Here is a 26403-nt window from a genome sequence, read left to right as displayed (position 1 = left end):
TTGCAATATGAGCATAGCTTCAAATAGGTAGTCATACCATTTAGGGCTCATTAATATACCTAAACGTTCACTGAATTCCTTAACGAGTCAACATAAGATTGTCAAAATAAGGACTATAATGGTGAATAGAAATGAGGGAGAATTTATTTTTACAAAAGGATGAAAGGCATGAAGAACAAATTCCCAGCACAACTTGGCGGAACAAGGAACTATAACAAGGTTCAAAAATGAAGTAAATGAATTCCTAGAAATTAAAATAATTTAAATAACAAATAAAAATAACTCAGTTTGTTTGTTTTGTAGGACATTGAAGAGAAAGTTATTTTAACTATAAATGATGAAATATAGTTGTAGGTGAGTTGAAACAATTTTTTAGAAAGCTGGATGGGTAAGGTAGATGGATCACTGGTCTAAGAGGGCTTTAAATCCAATCACAAAAATAATTGGAAAATGTAAGAAGAATCAGATTTTTTGCATTTGATAATTTACTTTACAGTCCACTAAACTCAATTCCTTTATTTTGTAGGACGTTGAAGATATAATAACAACATCTATGAGTATGAAAGCTTCATCCAGTCTTTTCAGAGACCTCGGTGATAATGGTATGTTTCTTTGCCTTCAAATATTCTGTCTATAACTGTTCATGTGGTTGTTACCTTGCTCGGTGCCCTATTTAAGACACCATGAAGATTGCCATAACGTTAGGTGTTTATTTGACTTTTGATCAAATTGACCGATGTATCTTTCCAAAGAATAATTGTACTTAATTAACATTTGTATAGAACTGAATCGATTCTTCGAGTCAGTTAGCAAGGTCTTGAGATCTGATATTTTGTTAACTGTGCAGAAGATAATGCAATGTCCTGAAAGTCAAATTGAGTGCTAATAGACAGAAAGACATCCAGCACCACATCATTCAGGACAAGTTTGCTTGCTTGAAGGACAGAACTGCAGGTTGAGGCATCCGATCAATCTGTTGCCTTCAATTACAATCCACTGTGTCAGCAATTATAAGTATCCTTTATTTCTCAGGATTTTGAATATTTACTACCTGTTACGTGACTCCTGTCCACTCTTGTAAAGTCAGTGGCAGAAGTAAAAAGTAATCACTTTTATTTGACTCATCCTTGCACTTTATTATTCAGAACTCGTTTTCCCCACATTGTTATCTAGCTGTCAAATCACTTTGCTTATTTGGTTGTATCACCAGGAATACACTCACCTGCTGCACATTACGGGGCCTGAGGACAACTTTCACCAGTTTTGGTGACTGGCAATGCAAAGCTGGGTTCCTCTGCTGCTGGGGCACATTCTGGTGCTAAATCATAAGCATGAAGTGTGAGTGGCTTCACAACATAGTGGTACATTTGATATTTATTGGGTTGAATGTAACCGGAGGTGGAGTAGGTGGACCCCTGCAATGCCATTCTCAATGCAAAGCTCGTGAAGTTTAGCTCGCAAATCATGACGTTCAACCATCGGTTAGCAACGTGCTGACATTTTACGAAAAGAATAAAAGTCACCATCCCGCTAATGAGTAGAATGTCAGAAGATCCACCTGAAACACATATTGATACATTCAATGTGATGAATACGAATTACAACATAGATGAGATTCAGGGAAAAATGGAGTTTCCTTCAAATACTTGTCAACAGCTTCCACAAAAATACTTCAATTTAAAACACCGGGTATACAATAGCTATGTTGTGGAGTGAACTCAATGTCATCCAGTAAAATGAGCATTATCTGACATCGTGTGGGAATTTCAGGTATTGCATGCAGAACATTCGCCTTAATTCCTGCATAACCAGCACAGTACAATTTGCGCCACGTATTAAAAAGACACTTATCTTTTGCCACTTCATTCCAATTATTCTTTGAAAAATTTTGCTAAGATATTCTTTGGGCAGAACAATTGTGAATTTCTTTGGGCTACAAGCACACACTAGGGTTTCACAGGGATTGTGTCTGTACTATATTTGCTGGGTGGTCTCGTTGACTGTGTGTCTGTCTGCATGACCTCGCACAGCCTGTGCAGCAACGGACTTATTTGTTCTGGTTCTGAGAAGTGCAACTTTATACATTGGGTTGTCATTATGTGTTTAGTTATGCGGAATCCTGCAGCTCAGTGGTTAGAGCACTCGCCTCGCAAGCAAGAGACCTGGGTTTGATTCCTGGCAGGATGAATTCACAAGTTTCCTTACTCCACGTGCCTGATAATAATCCCTCGAGAAAAAAACCTAATAATAAATTGGTCACTTCAATCCATGATTGTTTGTGGAACACTGCTGTGTGAAATTGGATGCCGCGTTTCACCCACAAATGTCAATTTACTTTACAGTCTATTCTGTGAAGCGCTTTGAGACGTCTGGAAGATGTGAAAAGCGCTATATCAAACACAAGGATTATCATTATTATTTATATTAGTTCTGCTCTTAATCTTCGGCAAACCTATCTTACAACAACAACAACAAATTGTATTTATACAGTGCCTTTCACGTCAGGAGCTACCTGAGTCCTCATTGAATGAAGCTTCAATGAGTGCCACAACGGACTTCACAATATGTTAAACCAGATTAAAAGTAAATCTGGTTTCTGAGACATTAGACAATAGCTGCACAGTCTGTATTGATTTCCTACAGTCATGGGAGTTATTTGTAAAAAAAGTAATTACTGTGTCTGTTGGCAGTATCAGTTCAGCTGGATGAAAACACATAAATACAACAAAATGTGACTTTGCCAGACATTATATTAGTTCATGTTCCTCTTCAGTCTCCATCTTAAAAGATTTAGGAACGGTTTGTCTGTAGCTCAGTGGGTAAAGCACCAGGTGCCCCCATGCCAAGAAGGAACCCAATTTTTTATTTCTCATCTGTGCTAAGGTGACGCCATCACTTCTTATCAAAGAAAAATGTTTCTGGAGCCCAAAGCCACTATAACCAAAAGACAACCCAGAACGTCATTATGTCTCTTAAAACTCTGATGTGGGAATTATTCAAAAAAATTATGAGTGGATCTTGAATAACCCATAAAAACCCAAAGGGAATTTCCTTGGTGTCCTGACCAACAATACCTCAAATAAAATTAGTCATTCATTTCCTGCCTGTTTGTGGGACAAGTTGTGCAAGTTGCTGTGTTCACCGAGAAATACTGTTACAACTCTTCACAGTAAATCGTGTGAAGCACTTTGATACATCTGGACGATGTGATAAGGCAACTATATCAAAATGCAAGGATTATTATTATTTATGATCACATTTGTGGTTCCTTACACAGAGGGTGGTGAAAATGTTTGAATGCACTCCCCAGAAGGCCACACAGGCAGAATCAATTAAAATGTTTAAAAGGGAGATAATAGGTACACGGGAAGTAAGGGTAATGAGGCATATAGAATAAAAGTGGGGAAATGGGATTAAAAGATGTCCCATGAGCTAATCAATGATCGTCTCCTATTCCTAGGAGCATATCTACAGAATCAAATGCTTTGAGTTCAGTAAGCAATGATATGCATAGAAGGTGCCCACGTCGATAACTGAGCTCAGCTGAAATGGCAGTGTTTTAGCCTGTGTGTAAGCACGGTTTAGTTGGTATCACTCTCTGCTCTGGGTCAGAGGTTCTGGGTCCAAGCCTCACGTTAACTTCAACATGTATTCTTGGCTGACGTTCCAGTACAGCACTGGGGGGCAGGCGTGGTGGTGGGGGGGGTCTCTTATTGTCTTTTGGATGAGATACTAAACCCAGATCCCGTCTGCATATGAAAGAATTTGAAAAGAGAAGGGAGTTTGTCTTGGTGTCATAGGAACCCGGTAGATAATTAGGAACCGAAAGCCATTCAACCTATCTCTTCCACTCCACCGCACACTATCCCAAGGCCTATGAAATATAAGCCTTCCTTAATTTCACCATTTCGATCAATATTTCTACTCCCAAGTATCTTATCGATCTCGCTCTTTAATCTTTCAATTTATTTCATAATTCTAAACACTTTGATCGAATCATCCCTCAGCCATCTCAGCTCCAGAAAATACATTCCCAGGAAAACTAGTGTTTCACCTTCTTCTCACAATGTTTTGTAACTTTCTCATGAATCTATGCCGCACTCTCTCCAAAGCTAAAAGATTTTTTCTGAGCGCCCCAAGACGCTGTTCGGCATGAAGAGCGCTATATAAATGCAAGTTGTTCTGTAAAGAGGCACCAAATATGCATGCAGCACTACCAATCGTTTGTCCTGGTCAACAATCCCCAAGACTGTTTGGGACGGGGCATGCAGGTACAGAAGGCCTCACAGAATCAGCAGTAACTGTTGGAAATACAAGAGCAACTGGCCACTGGCAAGTCAGTTTCTGGTGCCTTGCGCAAACGCTTAAAAGGTAGTCAGCCAGTGGGCACTTGAAGTGATGTCGGCAGTGACTTGACGAAGCACTGACCGGCTTTTTTTATAATATGTCCAGTCATGATTCAAGTCCAATTTTATGAACTCAAACCAACGCGTTACGTCTAATTTATTCGACCATGGAACATTTCTAATCCCACATCCCTTCCTTTTGTCCATGTAATCTGCTTCCCGAGTATTTATCTATTTCCTCTTTAAATATATTAATTAATTAAACCTTTAAGGCCTTCTGGGAAAGTGCATCTAAAATGATCACAAATATGACTACATTTACTCATTGTCCAATTAAAAGAGATTATTAAAATAATGCAGTGTTACATTTTCAAGACTGAAGAGATAGCATGGAGCAATAGATATATTTAGGCCCCGGTCAAAAGATTTCCAGTCAGAATGCTCCTTTTTAAGGAATTATGTACCATTGTTTACTCCAAACTGACTGAGATGATGAGTTGTTTGAAGAGGGTGTTGTCTGCATTCTATTAGCAGTTAATTCCAAGCTAAAAATGGAACACGCAAATTTTCCAGTCAAATCTGCAAAGAAAACTACTTTCACCTTGTGGAGAGGATGTGTTCCTTAAAAAAACGATGCTCTCTTTTGGCAACAGGCCGAGCAGTACTATTGATGCAATCTAGCAGCTTGGCAGCTTCACGTGTTACCATTCCTCAGGAGAATTACATGCAGACTGTTCTGTGGCATTCAAGGCTGCCTGATTTGGCATAAAGATGAAATACTTGGAACCTTCTAATATTGTAATAATTCTCAACTTAGCTGCTAAACTTTGCAAAGCAATTACAGTACCTTTTATTCTGTACTCAAACTATATTTAGCAAATTGATAATGGAAGAGAAACTGAGAAAACTCAAACAGCCATAAATATTTACCATTGATTCATCGAACATTTATTCAATAATTGGATCTGATTCGTGTTATTGTTTAATGGGATTCCTTAATGATGGATTCTGGAATAAGGGATCCCGTTAGAATTCCTGTCGACCCATAACTTAGATTTCTTATTCAAGAATCCCCATTAACAAATACCACAAATTAGACCTGAGTGTATGTATCACAGCCTCTTGTTTGATTGTTTATCATGTTATTAACATTTCTAGCTTGTTCTTTCAAAATAACTAATATCAGAAGGACTTTCCCCGTCTGGAAAATTTTGGATAGAATATTCCAATCTATTTTACCTTTTATGCCTGGAAACTTGCTATTGGTAGTAAGAGAGAATATTTCCATTTTTATAATTACCTATGCTGGCTCACTTCAGAATTATGTTTATGATTTGCTAAAGTTTGTGCATTATTACTATTGTCTGTGCAAAAGCTAAACCTCTCAGGTATAATGCATTTTACAGTATGCTAAGCTTAGTTGCACCATCATATTTTTAATAGGAGACAAGAGAAAGAATTGCTGTCTAATGCAGTACTTGCAACAAAATCCTCCCAGTTAAAAAAAGAAACTTGGGACGATAACTGACTTATATAGAGAGTTGGGATCATGAGGTCAAAAGAGGAGAGCAAAAAAAAGATCCAATTCAAAATACCCACTGGGTTCAGCATCATCGAGAAAAGGCGTACGTCCCTTCGCACTCAAGGTCATCAATAATAGCCTCCTCTGGAAGAGCTAGAATGGGAACTTGAGCAGAAGACATAGTGATATCAGGTTCTGCGATGTGGCGGTGCTGGGACAGCTGTGAGAAATCCTAGGCACCATTATAGGTCAACGCTGACCAGTCATTGCAACGCTCAGCACAGGCCTGCACTGCAATCCATGGGGCCCTGAAATGTATCAGTCATAATATTGCCACTCCATCTGTCTCACCATAGCATCTCAACAAGTGAGAGGTTTCAGGGTCTACCTGGCAGTATGTTGCCAGACTGAATGGGAAGATTATTGAAAGCGATGCAGACACAAAGCTCTTAGCAGCAAAGAAACTCGTAATGCAAAGACTGAGATAAAAATACTCCTGCAGTTTGGAAAAAGCTGTTAGGACAAGCTTGTGTTTCTGATGATTTACTAAATTCCTGAAAGATTGTTTCCTACACCAAACTTTTAAAATGTTGCAGTTTATCTGGTCATATGTTGACTGATCACGACTATGCGGACCCAATCGATCCATTGCATCATCTTCATATTGAACTGAAAAGCTCTTTAAGATAGTTGAGGAAGAGGTTGCACTGTGTGTTCCCAAGTTCAGTGAATCTGTGCCAGACATAATGGAGTAAACGCATAACCGAGCATTAATTAACAAACTCAGTGCTATCGCGCAAGGAAACTGAACACCTAAGCGATTTTTGCGTGTGCTAAATATTCAGAGAGAAGCAAGGAACCCACACGCTCTTCATTCACTTTCAAGTAACCATTAACTAAATGGAAAGCTGAAAGTATAAACCAAGGCTAATGCACTAATTGGTAACGCTTTAAAAGGAGTGGAAGAGCAGAGAGGCATAATGGTTTCACAACCACAAATCTGTTTTTTAAAAAAAGAGGCAAAAGCAAATAGCTGTTGCTAAACCTGTACAAATAATTGGTTAGGTTGCAGTTGTGCTTGTGTTCAGTTTTAGAAAGAACATTAAAGGCATGAAGAGGGTACAGGGGAGTTTCATTAGGATATTATTATTTATTATTATGATACCAGGGTTGAAAGGCTTTATTATGAGGTGAGACTACAGGAACTGGGGCTGTTTTCACTATTTAGTCAGCCAGGTGTCTAACACATGACAAAAACCATCACCGTGCTTAAGAGTATCCAAACTGAGTTCCATGTATCTCACAAGCACATGGAAATTCAAGACACAAACTATTGGAGTCCTGTAGCTCAGTGGTTAGAGCACTCGCTTTGCAAGTGAGAGACCTGAGTTCAATTCCAGGCAGAGGGCGAAACCTTGGGCAAGTTTCCTTACTCCACACACCTAATAATAATCCCTCAAAAAAAACAATAATTAAATTGGTCATTTTCAATCTACGACTGTTTGTGGGACATTGCTGTGCGCAATTGGCTGCCGCGTTCGCCCACAAATATACAGTCAATTCACTTTACAGTATGTTCTGTGAAGCGCTTTGGGACGTCCTCCCGACGTGAAAAGCGCTATATCAAATGCAAGGATTATTTTATTATTATTCACTGAAACATTGAAAGGAGAACTTATAGAGTTGTTCAAAATTCTGAGGGGTTGCGATAAGGTGAATAAAAAAACAATTTTCATTGGTCAGTGAGTCAGTATCTAGGTAATTAGAAAAAAATAAGGAGAGGTCTGGAGAATTCATTTAATCTTAATTAATTCATTATTAGTACATGGAATGCCCTGCCTAAAGAGGAAAATGAAGTAGAATCCATGATACCTTAGAAAAAGGGACTAGACAAATATCTTAGTTCAAAAGGGAAAATATATAACGTTATGGGAAAAAAACAATTTCATTAATTTAGTGACTTTCATGTGAGGAGAACATTTAGGGCAGAAGAATGAGATTAAATGGCAAGTTCTTTACTAGTCATGATTTCGATGTAGATGAAGGCCAAAGTCAATCAGGCCCAATGACTGCATCCGCATAGCTCAGACAATAGCTAGAAAAAAACCTTCTGTATTATGACCACACGGGAATCTGATGCCACATGACGTGTCAGCTCAGAAAAGCTTGAAATCAATAACTTTGTCCCCAAAGAAGGGTTAGACCGAGGTCGTCTTCAAATGGTACTCGATGGAGTTTGGCTTCAATACTGGCTGATACTAAATTCTATCCTACCCTGAAGCCTCAGCCCAGGACTCCAGTTCTGCTCCCAACAAATCATGAGAATAGATGGTTAGGTTGAGTGCACCTGGTTTGCTACCAGGAGCATGTAAACAAAGCATTACAGTTGCTGCCGTTGAGTTGAGAGGTTAATCAATGCACAAAAGCATTTTATGTTTATTGGGAGGTGTAAACCATTGCCAATTGAGCATTGATAAGCTTACAGCAGTTGTGGGATATTTTCATGATATAAAGGAGAAGAATATTCTGAGGCTTCTACATTGTAATATCAGATTATTAAAGCAGATTGCAAGACAAGCAAATGAAAGATTATAATTAGTTTTCATGAGCAGGTGCACTGCAACTGAATCCAGCTACTTTAGAGCAAAATACTATTCTTCTGTAAGAATTTTCCGACAAGGAACGACGATGATGATGTATGTGGCTGAAATAAAAGGAGTAACATTTAACCATTGGAGTTGGTAATGCATTATTCATAAGATGGAAGTCTTTATTCCTTGTCACTTATTGCAACTTCTGGTTTATGACTAAAGTTGCAATTGTAAACTGGAAGTCCCAATCGTAGTCAACGTCTCACTTTTGGACATCTCTTGGCCAAGAAAAGTCCTCCAAGAGACCAACAGCATATTGAAAAACAAATTGCCAACCATAGAATAGTAGCCTTTGGGATCACAATTTTATTTAGTGTCCAGACCTCACTCCTCTGCCCGCCCCCTTCACTCAGCTGGTACAGGCCTGCTGCACGTCCCCCAGCACCCGATCCCTCCCTCCACAGTGGCCTGGCCTTCAGTCACTAAACCCTAACCTCTGGAATTCCCTGCCTCAATCCCTCCCCTCGCCCACTCTTCATTTATCTTTAAGTCCCACGTTACAACTTATCTCTTCAACTGCGCCTGTGGTCACTTCCCTTCCCCCTTCTCCCTCTCTCGGCATCAATCCCACCTCTATACAGCGCTCCCAACACCCTACGCTGTACGAAGAATGCAATATAAATACAAATTATTGTAGTAAACACGAGAGTGAATTTTACAATTTCTGTTGAAAACTAGGACCAGTTTTTTAAGCCCCATTGTGGAGGTTATGCAGCTTACCTGTCTTAGTAAATTACTGTCAAAGGGTAGAATGCTATACTTGTGGTAAATTTCAACATTTAAGTATATCATGTGCCGAGCGATTTACTTCTCTACAGGAAGTCAAAGATCCAGTCACACTCAGCTTCTCTTCTGCACATGTAAGGGCTCAGGTGGCATTGGTAGAGAGCAAGACGCATGCCTATCTTTTTAGCCAGGAAGGGCAGTGAGAATCTGAAATGTTGGAGGAGAACATATGCTTAAAATTGAGTGTCTGGGCAGGGGTTGGGGAGGGCCGAGAGAAGATCTTGCGCAAGTATTTAAAACCAAATTTTTTTGTAAAAAAAGCCACAAGTGTCAAAGAGGCCCAGACTGTCTGGTATTTCCTTAGTCCACGCGGAGGCCAAATATCACTTGTCCTGATTGGTATATGTCCATAGATGCTTGAGCCATGCGTTTATGCTCCATCACTGTCCCAACCTCCCCCAGGGAACCATATTAGAGGAAATAAATGAACAAAGATGATTGCATCCAACAAAGATAGGAATTCAAATTACTAGGACTAAGTACAAGGTAGGCAGACCCATCCCGGCCCAGAATCTCAGAACAAGCTAATTGCTTCAACCCTTGAATACACAAAGATCCATCCGTTGAATACACATTTCTTCCCACACTCTCAACCGTGTGAAAAAAAATGTGTTTTTTATCAATACCTCCCCTCAAGTACCATTCAATCCAAGTGTAATAATAATCCTTGCATTTGATATAGCACCTTATTATGTATTCAAGATGTCTCAAAACGCTTCACAGAATATACTGTAAAGTGAATTGACTATATTTTGTGGGCAAAATGCAGCAGCCAATTGTGCACAGCAATGTCCCACAAACAGTCGTGGATTAAAGTGACCAATTTATTATTATTATTTGGGTACCTACTTACTGCTAGGTAAACAGAGGCGTGTTGAGTAAGGAAACTTGCCGAACATTTCACCCTGGGAATCGAACCCAGGGCTCCCGCTTGCGAGTCGAGTGCTCTACCACTGAGCTACAGTGTACAGTGGCTTCACAAGCTATGTGGCTGTGTGCAGACTGTTGAAAACCCATATTTAAAAATCTAGTTAAAGAGAATAACCTCCAAGTATTCTATGGGAGGAGCAGTTAATGTATCTCTCGAGAAAGCTTTGTGATGGTGATGATATTGTACAAAATTCCACTCCAAATTGCTCTTATAAAGTGCAGAGTCTGACCCATGGTATGAGGAGCGATCTCTTGTTCAAAGAATAATAGTCTAAAAATCTCAACATCCTTTGATTTTTTCACTTTAAGTAGAAAATAACCACAACCGGTCTACAGTTAAGAATCAGGTTACATTCTAGGTCTCAGTCATCCAAATATTTATTGTATCTTAACCACCAGTTTCTTACTGACGAGTCTGTGGTCCATTGTTTGTCTGTACTTGCCCTCTAATGAAGCCGTTTGTGGCCAGTCACTTTTTGTATCAAATGTTGTTTAATTTTAGAGCATATATATGTGTTGTTGCTAAATATTTCTACAAAAAATCATTATTTGAAGGCTCAAAGTAAAAGAAGTTTAATATTTTTTTCTTTTTCTCACCAGGTTTGATCTCGTACACTGAATATTTATTTCTGCTGTGCATTCTAACAAGTAAGTGGAGGCTATAATTTGATTATAATTTGATTGTTTAAGCTGTTCACAACAGGATTCACTAATAGCAACTCTGAGTGAATCTCATTGCTAATAATTGGGGAGTTCTGTAGCATAGTGGTTAGCGCACTCGTCTCGCAAACGAGAGGACCTGGGTTCAGTTCCTGAGCAGGGCAAAACCTTAGGCAAGTGTCCTTACTCTACATACCTCTTTTACCTAGCAGTACGTAGGAACCCAGTTGTTAGTCGATTGGCGGATTGCTTTCCTGAGGTAATAATCCCTTCAAAATAAAATGTGGTCACTCAATCCACGATTGTTTGTGGGACACTGCTATGCAAAATTGGTAGCCATGTTTCGCCAATAATATTTACAGTCAATTCACTTTACAGTATATTCTGTAAAGCACTTTGAGAGGTCTCAATGACATGATAAGGGGCTATATCAAATGCAAGGATTATTATAGGATTACTATTATAATGGAATAATCAACAAGCAATGCAAAACTCCATCTGAATGCCTATCTTGTTGAGAACAGGAGTGAGTTTGTCCTAGGAGTGCTATACCTGCCACAGTATAAACTTTAGCTGTGTGTATGGTGTGTGTGTGTGTATGTGTGTTTATAGCAAACTGTCAGGGAGATGCTTATCGGCACTGAAGAGATTTCATTGTCTAAACTAATCACGCCTTTAAACAACATCTTACCAGGAAACAATCCCACTTTAAGAGGATTTAACTTCACTTTTGTCTTGTTGTTTATTTGCTACATTGCAGATTACCGCAATTGTTAGAATACGGAATACATGATCCAGTATTTTTACATCTTCCAGTTTGAGAATCTTACATTTTCATGTCTAGTGAAAATTAATCTAGCATAAATTATTATCTTTCTTGCTAGAACCAAAATACTGTCTTATTATGGTCACCTTTGCAGCATGGCACTTCTTCAGCTAAGACTACCATTCTATTTAAAGTGTTTTGCTTTCAGGCTTGAGAACATGTTTACACCTCTTATCAATTCAGTGAACTTTCCTGGCTTTACCAGGCTTATATTCTCTGAGCTAGTTGAGTCCCAGGAGGCATTTGCTCACTTAATAATAATAAACTGGTGTTTGTTTCCACATTTGTAACAATAATAATAATCTTTGCATTTAATATACCATCTTGGTATAGACATCTCATGTTGGTATAGACATCTCATGTTGTTTAGACATCTCAAAGCGCTTCACAGAATATACTGTAAAGTGAATTGACTGTATATTTTGTGGCCAATTGCGCACGGCATATATTTTGTGGCCAATTGCAAACAGTCGTGGATTAAGTGGATTAAATTATTATATTTATTACACCCAGAAAGGGATCCACCAGTCGACTAACAACCAGATTCCTACTTACTGCTAGTTAAACAGAAGTGTGTGGAGTAAGGAAACTCGCCTCAGGTCTTGCCCTGCCTGGGGATCAAACCCAGGTCCTCTCGCTTGTGAGGCAAGTGCTCTAACCAATACAGAACTAACTTCCTTAAGTCTTATTAATTTTGAATAAAAGCATCTACGAACATACGCCTGTCAGGACAAGTGATAATTAGCCTCCCATGTACTGTAGTTCTGCATCACTGTTTATTTTAATAAATCCTGTAATGGGAAGTTAACCTTTCTAACTTTGCTATTTGCTAACTGTCTTAAAATGTTTTTAAACTTGTCCCTGCATAACTATCCAGAATGCCGGATAATCTTAAAATCAGTCCTAAATGTCCACTAAGCATCTTAACTAGATAAGATAAATCAAGGTGGAAAACAGTAATACTTTGGTTAACATTTTTAGGAGCTTTCTAAGTACAAAAGCTGCACCTGAGGACGATAGAAAAAGAATGAGACATAAACCCAGGCATTACAGGCCAGTTAGCCTAACATCTCGAGTGAAGAAAATGCTTGAGAGCATTTTATGGGATCCTATCAATGTTCATCTAAAGAACACAGAGCAGTCAGAATGTGTTTAGCACTAATAGGTCATGCCTCACAAATCACAGGAGTTCTTTCAGGAGGTAACTGAGTTGGGGGACACGGGCAAACCAGTGGATGTAATTTACTTGGATTATCAGCATTTGATTGAGTTCCATACATGAAGCTTTTAAGAAGATTGAGAATCATGGAATTAATGGCGAATAAGGTAGCAGGATTGAAGCTAACCTGCGCTAAAAAACAGAAGATGATAAATGGTAAAGACTGTCTGGAGCAGTGGCTAATGGAGGTCTGTAGGCGTCAAATGGGCTTGATGAACTGAATGGCCTTTCCTTGTTCCCCACTTTCTTGTGTATCTGTATTAAATCCTTATCTGGCAACTTTGCTCTGAAATGCTTTGCTCTGTAATTAATGTGGTTATTTTCAAATGCAGGATGTTAGTGCTTTATGCTTAGTACAATGCTATGGTTTGTATTCTCTTTGCTGCGTTTTATCCCTCATTAGGTCTAGCATTGCACCGTGCTCCCATCCCTTCTCATCTTCAGGTCATGCCTGAAGACCTTCCTTTTCGGCAGTGCCTACAGTCACCTCCACACAGCTCGTCGACGTGCTCCGCCACTGTCAAGCGCTGTAGGACACTACCTTGCATTAGGGGCGCTATGTACATACAAGTTGTTGTTGTTTTCCCAGCAAAAATGTTATTGTCTCCAGCAAAAAATGAGCAGCGGAATTTGTTCCAAGAGTAAATTGTCGAAAGCACTCAGCTTCAGAGATTGCAGCATCAGACACAGCAAGGGCAGGTTTAAAGATTTGGTTGGCCTCCGCTGTCTGCCTCCCGTCTTGAGCGTGACCTGAGGCAAGCTCATGCGTAGGGTTTGAAATGCAGTGAAGCTACATCTTCCTCAAAGTAAAGAAACCTATCCTTCACACGTATACCAACAATGTCAGACATTCCTCCTGAATGAACCGTTCTAATGAGAGCTGCTTTCTTATCCCACAGAGCCACGCACTGGATTCCATATTGCCTTCAGTATGCTGGACACTGATGGTAACCAGCAAGTCGAGAAGAAGGAGTTTTTAGTGGTAATTTTTTTTACATCTATATAATATATAACGTACAGGTTATTAACACCAATAAATATACTGGTAAATTCAAAGAAATAGCCTTCATTACAAGCAGTCGTTGAAACTTGCTTGATTGTAGTTGAACGCTGAGAAGTTTCTTTTTTGGAGGAAATCAAAAGATTTTGAATTTTTAAAAAAATCTAATTATTTTTATTACTTTTAAGTTTTCGTATGTTTGAACACATATATGGTCAAGTGTATTGGTGGGCTTGTTCTAGTTTACCCAAGGGGGAGGGTGGGGATGGGGGGCAGAGGGGAAAGAGAACATGAAACGGATGTGCAGATGCAAATTTGCTTGTAGGCAAGTCCGGAATCATCTTCACCAAGGATTTGTTTGGTTAGTTGGGATTAACCAGAGATTTGGTCAGCAAACCGTTCCAGGATGGGAAATTTACCATTTAACATTTCAAGTATAATTGGTTGCTTAGCACTGCAATAAAAATTACTTTTATAACTAGTAAATAAATATTTCTGTATGTGAAATGCCCATTCCTTATTTTTAATCCTTTCTTATATTTTATCTCGTTATTTTTATATTTACTATCCAGATCCTTTCTATGTGTCTGTAAATGAAATGTCCTCTTGACTGTTCCATTTTAAATAGGCATTACGGTAATAATTAAACAAATGTGGTAAGTGATTTGGATTTTTAATAATTTAGAGAATTTTGTTTTACTGGTTCTTACATTCAATTTGTGTGCAATGTTTTTATGATCTGTGAAATAATATTGCTCTGTAGGTTATAGAAAGAACCATAAGTGAGTTATTGTTATAGTTGGATATATACTTGAAAAGAAAAAAATTGCAAGGCTATGGGAAACGAGCATGGGAGTGGGACTAGTTAGATCACTCTTTCAAAGAGCCAGTACAAGCACGATGGGCTAAATGGCCTTCTTCTGAGCTGTCAGATTGTATGCTTCTATGATTATAGCAGGGTGGACAAGACAACACTAAACACTTTGAATTAGGTCCCAGTATACTCTCACAACTGGATGATACATTCAGAGGTTTTTATCTGAACATGGATACCAAAAGATTGGTCTCATCACTGGACAATGATCAACTCAAGTTATCCTCAATGACTAAAGACAAATCAGATGGGGAAATGCTCTTGGAAGCAAATGCTTTTGTATCCATTTTCTCACTTTCTTCTGATCTCCGGGGTCCTACATTAAATCCTGAGCAAAGGTGACTCTGCTCCCCTCACATTAACTTTGGTTCTTGGATATCCTGGATTGAGAGATCCACAGGAGAGATTTCTTTTTACAGTTGTCCAGCAGACAGCTTTTGTTTATAGCCTTGGTATTTAGAGGATTACATCAAGGTATAGATTCATTCTACAGTACTTGGCCCCTCTTGCTTTCTAGAATGCTGTTTAGAAATTGAGATTATGACATGAAATTTGTCAATACCTTAATCAAGGTTCAGTTTCCTGCAAGGTTCCTAAATGTCACAAACATCTTGTCTACCAGAAGCTAAAAGTCTAGTCATGTTCACTTGACCTCTCTTACATTCTTTCAGCCCGCAGGGTGCATGAGATCCGGGTCATCAATTAACCATACTTCATTTGTCATTCTGATCGAATGATTCTTATGCCTCATCTAAGATTCCAACCAAATGTAGAGTTTATTTTTCATTGAGCAGCAGTAACCTGCCCTTCCTTTCTAAGGTACTGCGATGTATGATTGCCTCACAGCTTTGCTCTTTCCTCTCTCACCACTCTGTGTATGAGTCTCTCCAATCTGGCTTCTTCCACGCCCACAGTACCAACACAGCACCGGTCAAAGTCACAAATGACATTATTGAATACCCAGTGAATCTGACTCTGAACAAAAATATAACAGGTGAGATAATAATAATAATCCTTGCATTTGATATAGCGCTTTTCACGTCAGGAGGACGTCCCAAAGCGCTTCACAGAACACACTGTCAAGTGAATTGACTGTATGTTTGTGGGCGAACGTGGCAGCCAATTGCGCATAGCAATGTCCCACAAACAGTCGTAGATTGAAAATGACCAATTTATTATTGTTTTTGTTTTTTTGGAGGGATTATTATTAGGCGTGTGGAGTAAGGAAACTTGCCCAAGGTTTCGCCCTGCCTGGAATTGAACTCAGGTCTCTCACTTGCAAAGCGAGTGCTCTAACCACTGAGCTACAGGACTCCACACTCCTAGTCTTCTTCTTCCCAGCTCCTCTGGCACTATAAAGGGAGTTATTATCAATATTGGTTTTCGTTTAGAAGTGTATGGGTCAAACAAACTTGAAGCTCAGGTGTGGTATTCCTATTCTTCATAGGTTAAGACAGCCCTTCCCATTAAGGCTTTGAGTTGGAGGGTTATTATGAGTCGAGTGTAAAATGGTGACATTTCATTGGCATGTCTACACCCTTAAGACCTATTGATGAGCCAGGCAGGCTGGTCGATCATCAACAATCTCTTTGGGTTTTGCACCACAGAAAGTTGACTCAACTTTTATCCTCCTTTGCCTAGTTAGTGTGTTACAATGGATCTTCAGAGTTTCCTCATCAATTTTTTATGACCTCCCACCTTCAGCATTTCAATGATCCAATCAAATCCATGTCACTGTATGTCTGAACTAAGCCAATTGCTTCATATTCATCCCATAGGGAATTCCAAATCCATATAAACTATGTACATATAAGCCCAATTTTTAAAGAGTGCCATTTTAATCACAAAGTCTTACGCAAACCTGTGCTACCTTGTTTGCAAACATATGGCAAAATGATGTAAATTGGGTTAAAGAATGGTATCACTTCATTTTTTACACTTGGCATTGTTGTGTGTGCTTCTTCGGGCTCTTTCCCTGTTCGAAGATTAAAATACATCAGTAAAACACATTTTCACGAAGACAACTGCGCCTTTTGTGCTTAGGTTCACATTCTATAGAATCATAGAATAATAATAATAATAATAATCCTTGCATTTGATATAGCGCTTTTCACGTCGGGAGGACGTCCCAAAACGCTTCACAGAACACACTGTAAAGTGAATTGACTGTACATTTGTGGGCGAACACGGCAGCCAATTGCGCACAGCAATGTCCCACAAATAGTCGTAGATTGAAAATGACCAATTTATTACTCTTTTTGGTTTTGGAGGGATTATTATTAGGCTCTGTGTGGAGTAAGGAAACTTGCCCAAGGTTTCGCCCTGCCTGGAATTGAACTCAGGTCTCTCACTTGCTCTAACCACTGAGCTACAGGACTCCATAATGTTACAGCATAAAAAACAGCCCATGTACTGAACTCTTTAACATTTCCCTCGATGAAGAGGACATTTTCTAAATCCAATCATTTTTGTTTAGGTTGAATTGTTGTGTCACAAAAATCTGCCAATTGGCTGATTTTTTTCTCTGCAATTTTCAGAGAGCCTGATCCAGGCGTAATCCTGATCCAGGCAGAACATTTCTTGGCAAACTAGCAATACTCATTTATCAAGTTTCTGCTGTATAGCCTCCCTCCCTTTTCCAAATCATGACTTGAGTCTTGAAAAATATACTCTGTCTGGTCTAAGTACGTGTTTTGCTCCAAGTTTACACGCATGCCAAATACCCAGTTTTATACTGCAGCTGCAGATTTACATTAGAAGGGAATTTACAGCTGCCTCATGTCAATATCATCCATACAACTACTGCAGTGAAAACCAGTGGGATTCTAGCCTGCAGCAAAAGCACTCTGCCTTCGCTGTCCACTTTCTGTCTGGGGCTATGATACAGGAAGTTCAAAACACACTAATAGAATGGCTGATATTAATCTCCTGCGGTTTTCAGCAATCTAGTAAAAGCTAGTGCATGGGTTGGGCAAAAAATGTTAATGCTTCCCGGCATGTGAACTGACTCAGGGCAGCACGATGTATAAACTTCAAGGGAGATCAATTTGGACATGAACAGAGTCTTTGGAGCTGAACTGTAAACACGTTCTAAATTGAAAGACTCGTGGCGGCAGTATTGGTTGAGTAGTTAAGAGATCTGCTGTTGTTTAGATCTGCTACTATCTTATATTTATGCTCCCCTTTTTTCTGGACTTATCGAATCCTTTCATAATTGTAAACAGTTCTATCAGGTCCCCTCTCATTTATCTCTTCTCCAGAGTGAAACGTTATCTTTCTTGATAACTGTATTCACTGAGCCCTGGTAACAGCCTAGTAAACCTACAATGCACTCTCTCCAATGCTCCAATATCCCTCCTGTGGTATGGTGACTAGAACTGTCCACAGTACTCCAAATGTATCCTTATGGCCAGGTCCGCCTGAACTGCTACTTTAATAATAATAATAATCCTTGCATTTGATATAGGGCCTTACCATGTCTCCGAAACGTCTCGAAGCACTTCACTGGATACACTGTACATTTTGTGGGCAAAACTCGGCAGCCAGTGGGTTGGGCAGAAAATGTTAGTAGTGTCCCACAAATAGTTATGGAATGAGCGACCAAATTATAATATTGTGAATCTGAACCCCTAGATCCTTTTGTTCCTCAATGTTCTTACGGTCCAGAGTATAGTCATCTTCTTTATTCATTTTTTGTGTCAGATGAAATGATTTGCTGATTGTTCTGCTGGTAATGCTGAGCCAGGCTGTAACGTTTAAAATGTGCGGTGTCAGGGGAAGGCATGTACAAGAATGTGGGTAAATACTTGTGTACTCCTGCCCCTCCCCACTCACGTAAACCCAAACTGAAATAACAAACAGTTCAATGTTCACCTTCTGGGAAGTGTTTACAACCTGGTTTTCTCTTGCATCCAATCCCATGACGATACAACTGAATATATAAAAACATTAAAGGTCAGCAATCTTCCAGCGAGTTCTTCACATCCCTGTCCAGTAGCAACAAGATATTTCAACGTCAAAGTCCATGTTGGTTCTGAGTGTCAAAAGAAGTTTAGTGTGCTCTAACCTTGTGGAAAATAAGAAAAAAAACAATCCAAAGCACATTGGTCGTCGTCTTGACACTAACACGTTCTGAACTCCTTTGAGGGACTTGACGCAAGTATTTCGCCAAAGAATTGTTGATCTAGTTTCAAGACTCAGACCTGAGGACTCTTAAGAGAATTGGGTTTTACATAGTCCCTTTTCAGATTCATTTTCAGGCTCTGTTGATTCACTTTACCAAAAAATGATATAAAGCTGATTGACATCATAATGTCACATTCAGACATTACTAAACAGTCTGGCTTTTTCACACAGACTTTTTATGTAAAGTCTAAAAGTTTTTTTTGGAAATATTCCCTAATTCTACTTCAGGGGAATAACTACCCTGTCCAGATTGTGAAGGGTTAAATGCATTATTCTGTTGTTTTATGTCTTGAGGTGACCTACAATGAATTAACCATTCAAAAAAATATTTAAAATTGCTGAGCCACAATAATAATAATAATATAAACAAATGAGCAACCAGAGTAGAAACGTATCTATTATTTTTGGATTCTTGTGATCGTTTATGATAATTTACTCGAGTAACTCCATTATTCAGTTTTTCCTGAGGGGACATTTGCTAATGTGCAGGTGAAAGGCCAGGTGGGATCACCAAAGCCAGCTTACACTTCCAATACCAGAGGCACTTTGCTTTGACATTCAGACACTTGCAACACAATTCATGATATTTAGAGATAAAGTTAGCCTCAGAAATGTAGTCTGTAGAACTAGTTGGATACTGAAGAGGCATTATTGCTAAGCTGTAAAAAACAGAAGGCAGCAAAATTCACAGTGGATTAAATTACCGGAATTTTGTTAGGTTTTTTTTCCCCTGCTGCCTTTTGTGCCATTTGTAAGTTTTCTTTTTTACTTCTTTTAGAAGTAAGATAGTGAAGGGTAGAAATGCATTACAGACCCATGACAGCCTCCGTTCGAAATTCTTCACGTGCAGATCATGTCTGCTGCACCACCTAATTCTGCGGCTTTGGGATAATGCAGTTCCATGAATATGATCTATTGGGGTCTGGCAGGGTTAGTCTTCTGCCTAGTTGAATGGAGAGGGTGGAAGGGGGGTGAGAGAAAGAGAGGGTAGCAAACATTAGGACAGGGAGCTTCGTTTGTACGCTCAAGTGTTTCATCAAGAAGTTTCACAGCGGGATGATTTCATAGCCCACCTTCACTGAACAGACATAAATCTGTCCCTTGCAGGATCAAAGCCAGCAGGAATTTTAAACCTGCAGTATCCCTTTTTTGTAGGTCTTTACAAGCCAATTAAAAAGCTGTCAAATACACTGAACCTCCAATTAACCATAACTGCAGCCTCTTACAAAGTTTGAGACCAAAAGCAAACAACTATCTTTCTGAAAAATAAAACCGTGAAAACAAATTTCATTGGATCAACATGTTTATTTTTTATTAATTTAGATATTTGTAAGACTTGTTACTAACTGCTTTGACATTCGTTCTCGTCTCAAGTGCACTGAAAAGATGCCACAGATTTTAGTTCTCCTGCCCTCAGCCCTGTTGGAGTTCAAGATGTTTATTTGCAACAAGTTTATTTTTCTCTTGGAAATCATTAGTTCCAGGACATTATTACACACGACATCTATTGCTATTTCATTCCTCAAGAGAAAATAATTCATTATTTGAAAGAAGTGCCGGTCTCATGCAGACAGTCTGGTCTTATCATGCATTCTTCCAAGACAGACAAGCAGGGTGATGCGTGATATAAACTTTTATTGAACACCAAAATATTTGGCAGCAAGGCAAACAGTTTTAGGCCAAAAAATTAAACGGTGGTCTTTTTTTTGTTGATTATGAAACTTTGTGAAACATGGCATATTCATTAGGTTTTGAAGCTACCGTCGAAAACACAGCCAGAACGTACATTTCAAACCCATTCCATCATTTGTTTTCATGCAGTGCTAAAGTTCAAGCAGTTAGCTGTTGACGTGGAATTGTTGAGATTGCCTGATTCCTTATAGTGAGAATATGGGGAATCATTGTGAAATTGCACGTTGACACTGAATGATGTAAAATTCTGAGAAAACAATCTAATTATTTGTTATTTTCGAGCCTCATCCAGCAGTAATACATTATAAATGCTATCTCCTTTTCCAACCTGGTTTAAAACATCAGACTGAAAATACAACGAATGTTGTGTTGTTTTTAAAAACAACTTAAAGCCAGCCTTCTGTGCTGCTGTGGAGGAGCCAGCATTTCATCTCTTGTTTCAAAGTGCCATTTAAAGTAAATGGCAAAATATTTTATGTTGTGAGTAGTCCTTGCTGTTACAAGGTTAAGTGCCGTACTGTCACTAATCCGCTGCTCTAGTAACAATCAGACGTGGAGTGGAAAGGGGAACCCAGGCTGCAAGATTTGTAAATAGTGCGCATAAAAGTGAGACAAGTACGACTGACTATCTGTGAACCATTCCAAATGTGATATAATATAAATAGTACATACATATTTGCGTGTAAGCAGATAACACATTCAAGATTTCCTTCCCCTGTGGAGGTGCAGAGACCTCTAGTGGGATATTTAAGGAGAGTGTAGTGACTGGTGCTCACTTAGCACTCTGCTGTGGTCAAAGCTGGAGCCTGACAAATATACTGAACCAGAGCTTTTCAAATGCCCTATGTAATGTGGATGTTGGATATAAGCTGAAATATGTAGTGGCCTGAATCCAAGAAGGGAGGGCATTATGGTTAAATGTACACAATGGCCTGGGTATCCATAATCCATAGGGCTCAACAGACTGTCACTAAGCCAAGAGTACTCTGTATACATTTCTTAAAATCTATTCAATATGTCCCAAAAATACATGGTCATCTTGCCATGATGTAATTAGTGATATTATTATGGGATGACACTGAATCCATGAGGCCTTTCTGATGAACCACACTCTGCAGTAAACGTGATAACCCTTCCTGAACCTTAATACTTGTCTAATTACCTCTCCTTGTTCAGAACCAACATATATAAAAATTATAATAATATTACATAGTGCAAAAATATTTTGATACAATACTACAATAGAATTAGATACTCTGCTAACACACCAAGATATATTTTAAAATGCAATAAAGTGTCTAAATATGCAGTCCTTTATGCCAATCTCTGGGACTTGCTTTAAATGCCACGTCCATTCAAGCTTCCATCTGTGTCCCTCTGAAAGATACTACAGGATATACACAGACTCCAGAGGGACTTTCCTTCGCTTGAGGAAGGCCCAGCCTCCATTCATCCCATCACCAGAGACTGGAAAGTCATATTTATAATGTCATCAATCTACAGGCTTGAATCCTCTACTCGGGGACAGACAAGAGCGTGACCCTCACTAACAACAACAACAACAAGATTCCATTTATAAAGCGCCTTTCACGTCAGGAGGACGTCCCAAGGCGCTGCACAGTTGGGTCAGGACCCGAGCAGGGGGACATGGTCAGGGTGAGGGGAGGGAAGGGAGGGAGCGAGGAGGGGGAAATGGTCAGGGTGAGGGGAGGGAAGGGAGGGAGCGAGGAGGGGAAGAGAGTCGAGAGGGGAGCTGAAGGCTCGGTCAAAGAGAAAGGTTTTGAGACCGGCCTTGAAGGAGGAGAGGGAGGAGGCAATGCAAAGGCACTGGGGGATGGAGTTCCAGAGCCTCGGGGCTGAGAGGCTGAAGGCCCGACCACCGATGGTAGGGCGGTTGGGGCGGGGGACGTGGAGCAGACCGGAGCCAGAGGAACGGAGGGTACGGGCAGGTAGGTAGGGGGATAGTAGGTCAGAGAGGTAGGAGGGAGCAAGGCCGTGGATGGCCTTATAGGTGAGGATGAGGATCTTGAAATCAATCTGGGGGATGGGGAGCCAGTGGAGGCGAGCGAGGGTGGGTGTGATGTGGTCCCGAAGCCTGGTGCGGGACAGTACACGAGCTGCAGAGTTCTGAATGACTAAGAGGAATTGTTGCAGTAAAACCTTACAAGAACTCTTAAAAGAAAACGATAGATCGGGATGAAATAATTCCATTCATTCAACAAGGAAATTGTGGTGCTTTTATTCAGTTATAATTGGGTTTTGATAAAACCCAGAAAAGCAATACTGGAACCTCTTTTCTTGACTTTTGTCCAAACTCAAATGCTTTAGGCAAGCACAACAGCACAAGCAAAGCTGTTTGGATTAAAAGGATAGAAGTAATAAAAGAGAGAATCAACCCAATATAAAGAACCTGTTGTTGGGGGATATTTAACCAAATATTTTATAGGATGTCTATACATCCGAATCAGCTTAGTTTCCACTTGTGCTTCCATGGTTATTGTCTGTTTTGATTTAACAATGCCTTCCATGTTTTTTATTAATGCTGCTCATATGAGGAGTTGTGCAAGTTGCCATGAAAGGTATGTAAAACATCTGGAACTGGATTTCAGTAAATGTTTCTGTTCTGTGTAACAAGATGTACACAAGTTTTTTGAAACAAGGCCACATCAGTAATGTTAAGATTTTTCAGGCACAAGAGGTGTCTGTGATATAAGGGTTATATCTGATTAGATACACACAGTTGCAAGTGTTCTCTGAACTATTTATGATGGTTATGAAGCATCAGGTGATTGATTTTTGTGAACAGACTTTAGTCCTGATTCAAAAGGAGCTGGCGAATGAACTGTTGTCAGAACATAAACACTTTATAATGTCATTTCCAGTTGGATATTGCTATGATTTTTTTTACCATTTGCCTTCACTGGCAGGCACGTCAATAAGCATTTCTATATTTATCACTGAAAAGGGAAACCGCAGTTCAGGGTTATTGAGGCAATGATAGATTCCTCTTTCGACTGATCTTTTGGAAAGTTCACTTATGACCTTTAAAACCAGAGGGTTTTTTTCCCAAATAAGGTGCTGTCCTTCCCATCCCATTTTATTCTTTTTACCCAAGCATTTTGTATTGTAAATTATTTTGTGTGCAATTTACGGTTCATGGGATGCTAAGTTAATTATTATCTTAAAAAGCTTTTTTGAGGTTGAGCACTGAAATTTAACCAAACAGGATATGACTACGCTTTTGTCAAATCCGCTTTGTCTTTTCTATTAAAATATTGTCTCTAAAGTATAGGTATAATAATAATATTTCTTATATTTGTTATAGCGCCTTTCACGGCGGGAGAATGTCCCAAAGCACTAAGAGGATATTCTGTAAAGTGCAATCAGTGACTGTGTGGTTTGTGGGCAAACGTGACAGCCAATTTGCTCACAGCAATGATCCACAAACAACCATGGAATGACCAATTTAAAGTATGCTATAAAGTATGCTATAATGCATATATTTCTTCCCATATGACTAATTGTAAAAACGCTAATTGCAAAGGACCGCATGTCTCCAAACAATCATTATGAGCTCAATATACATGAACAAGATGAGTGTAATAGCAGTAACTTTATTAGAAGCAATGCCATTGCCTACACATTGGATGCCCTGCGACGTCATTGGTTTATCAGTAAAAATCAAAGTGCACTAGGCTGGGAGTCTTGAAAATCTTGCTACCATTAGTGGTCAAGATCCTGGTCTTCACCTTCAAAGCCCTCCATGGTCTTGCTCCCCCCCTACCTCTGCGACCACGTAATCCCTACCATCCTGCTTGCTCCCTCCGCTCAGCAGCCTCCGTCCCCTGCCTTGCTTGCCCCACTATTGGCGGGTGGGCCTTCTGCCACTCTGCCCCCACCCTCTGGAACTTCTTCTTGCAGTCCCTCCACTTCGATCCCTCCCTTGCCTCCTTCAAGACCCTCCTTTTCATCCATGCCTTCGATCACCCTGCTTCCCCCCACTGCCCTCCACCTTCCCCAACCCCGACCCCCAGCTCGGGTCCGAAACCTTATCTGTACAGCGCCTTGGGACGTCCTCCCGATGTGAAAGGCACTTTACAAATGTAATTCTGTTGTTGTTATTGGTGGTGGTCAGATTGGAATAAAAACAGAAATCTGTCCTAATGAAGGGTCATATCAAAAACATTAACCTGTCGTTTTCTCTGACGGATACTCACTAGCCAGCTGTACAATTCTTAAGATTTTCTGTTTTTATTTTAGATTTCTAGCATCTGCAGTTTTTTTTCTGTTTTATCTCTAGACTGGTGCATTTGAAATGTAGATGCCTAAGGCTCGGTTCTAATTACAGTGTAAGCCAATTCAAGCCCATCTCATTAAATTTTCCCTCGTAGACTGTGCATCGCAATGTATAACAGCATCTTGGCATGGTTCAAACCACTTGAGCACAGCCACTGGGCCTTGATTATATTCAGGCGCAGTGAATCTGTGTTTTTTTAACCTATTTTTGTTAAGTTATTTTCTCCTGCCGTGCTGCACGCTGTTCCTTGATTAAAAGGAATTTTCTTTTCCTGTGCTGCCTTTTGAAGCAATCAGTGGCTGAGTACTGTGGGCTCAGTCTGCCTCGCTTTGTTCCTTCCTCACCTTGCATCTATTTGATACATCCTCAGGCAGCTGAGACCAGGAAGCTGGTGTGTGTGGTACATGCCCCATTTCCAACTTAGTCCATCGCTTTTAGAATCCAAGTCCTTGGATTAATGCACAACTGTATCTGTTTTAGCTTCTAGTTTTTAACTTGTAATGTTAGTCTCTTAAAAATATGTGGCAAGATTTCACTGTAAGTCCTGAATAGCTATTTTATAGTGTCTGAAATATAGACGGTAGTCAGATTCGGTACCCTTCATATTCAAGTAAATAAACTTTATATCCAGGTAAATGCAAATGCCATGCCATTAGCGAATATTTAGATGGGATCTTGATGTTTCATTGAGCTGTTAATGAAGGTGGGAGAAGTAATGAGATATTACTTTCAGCTGCACCATATGCACAGATCTGATTTATATTCTCCTGATGAATTTATATGCAGTAATTTGTGTGTCTGAAAAATCTCAATTCTAAATTATACCTTTGACTTCACCTGCTTAGCAAATAGAGTGCACAAGTTCACTTCAATGGTTTGTAGAAGTACAGTGATTTAGAATTTTAAAATACAGTAAACCTTCCATAAGTCATAACAGTTGGGACCATACATTTAATATGACTTATGCAAAGTATGAGTTGTGTCAAACTTGCATAGATTGTAAACTCTTGAATGGGACTTGGGCAGATGTACCACTTTGGCGATTGTATGATATATACAGATCAGACGTATGCGAGTTTTACCGTATTAAGCACTGTTATCTGATTTCAGCTAAAGACCATCATTGGCCAGCGGAAGGAAACGAAACCTGAAGCCAGAGCTGCCCAGGTAAGCCACCTCCTGCCTTCAGCATATTGTCTGTCTGCCACATACTGCTCAAAACTAACCATTTCCTTTTGAAAGAATCTTACTTATCACAGTTGGGCCTCCTATAAAGATAGTTTGTTTGAACAACTCTGTCTTTGAATGTGGTTCGGAGGACACTGAGATAAAATAGTTCCTGCTAAACCCCGGTACTTTGATTGATGAGGATCTAATCTATCATCCTCGCTTTTCACCTGTGTGTAGCTTGGGTT

The 26403-nt window shown here is 39.6% G+C and overlaps 1 protein-coding gene across 1 annotated transcript in view; it reads left to right on the top strand.

Annotated features, from left to right (window-relative positions):
• The window catches only part of micu2 (mitochondrial calcium uptake 2), a 264328-nt gene that overhangs the window by 197370 nt on the left and 40555 nt on the right, over positions 1-26403 (top strand). Inside the window, exons 5-8 of the mRNA XM_042333913.1 lie at positions 527-602; positions 10836-10883; positions 13840-13922; positions 26099-26155. Coding sequence (XP_042189847.1) covers positions 527-602; positions 10836-10883; positions 13840-13922; positions 26099-26155 — 264 coding nt within the window. The remainder of the gene's footprint in view (positions 1-526; positions 603-10835; positions 10884-13839; positions 13923-26098; positions 26156-26403) is intronic.

This window comes from Callorhinchus milii, unplaced genomic scaffold, assembly GCF_018977255.1.
Source record: "Callorhinchus milii isolate IMCB2004 unplaced genomic scaffold, IMCB_Cmil_1.0 Scaffold4, whole genome shotgun sequence".
NCBI classification, from domain to species: Eukaryota; Metazoa; Chordata; class Chondrichthyes; order Chimaeriformes; family Callorhinchidae; genus Callorhinchus; species Callorhinchus milii.
Note: the sequence above shows the minus strand (reverse complement) of the source record. Positions and strands in the feature narration are given on the sequence as shown.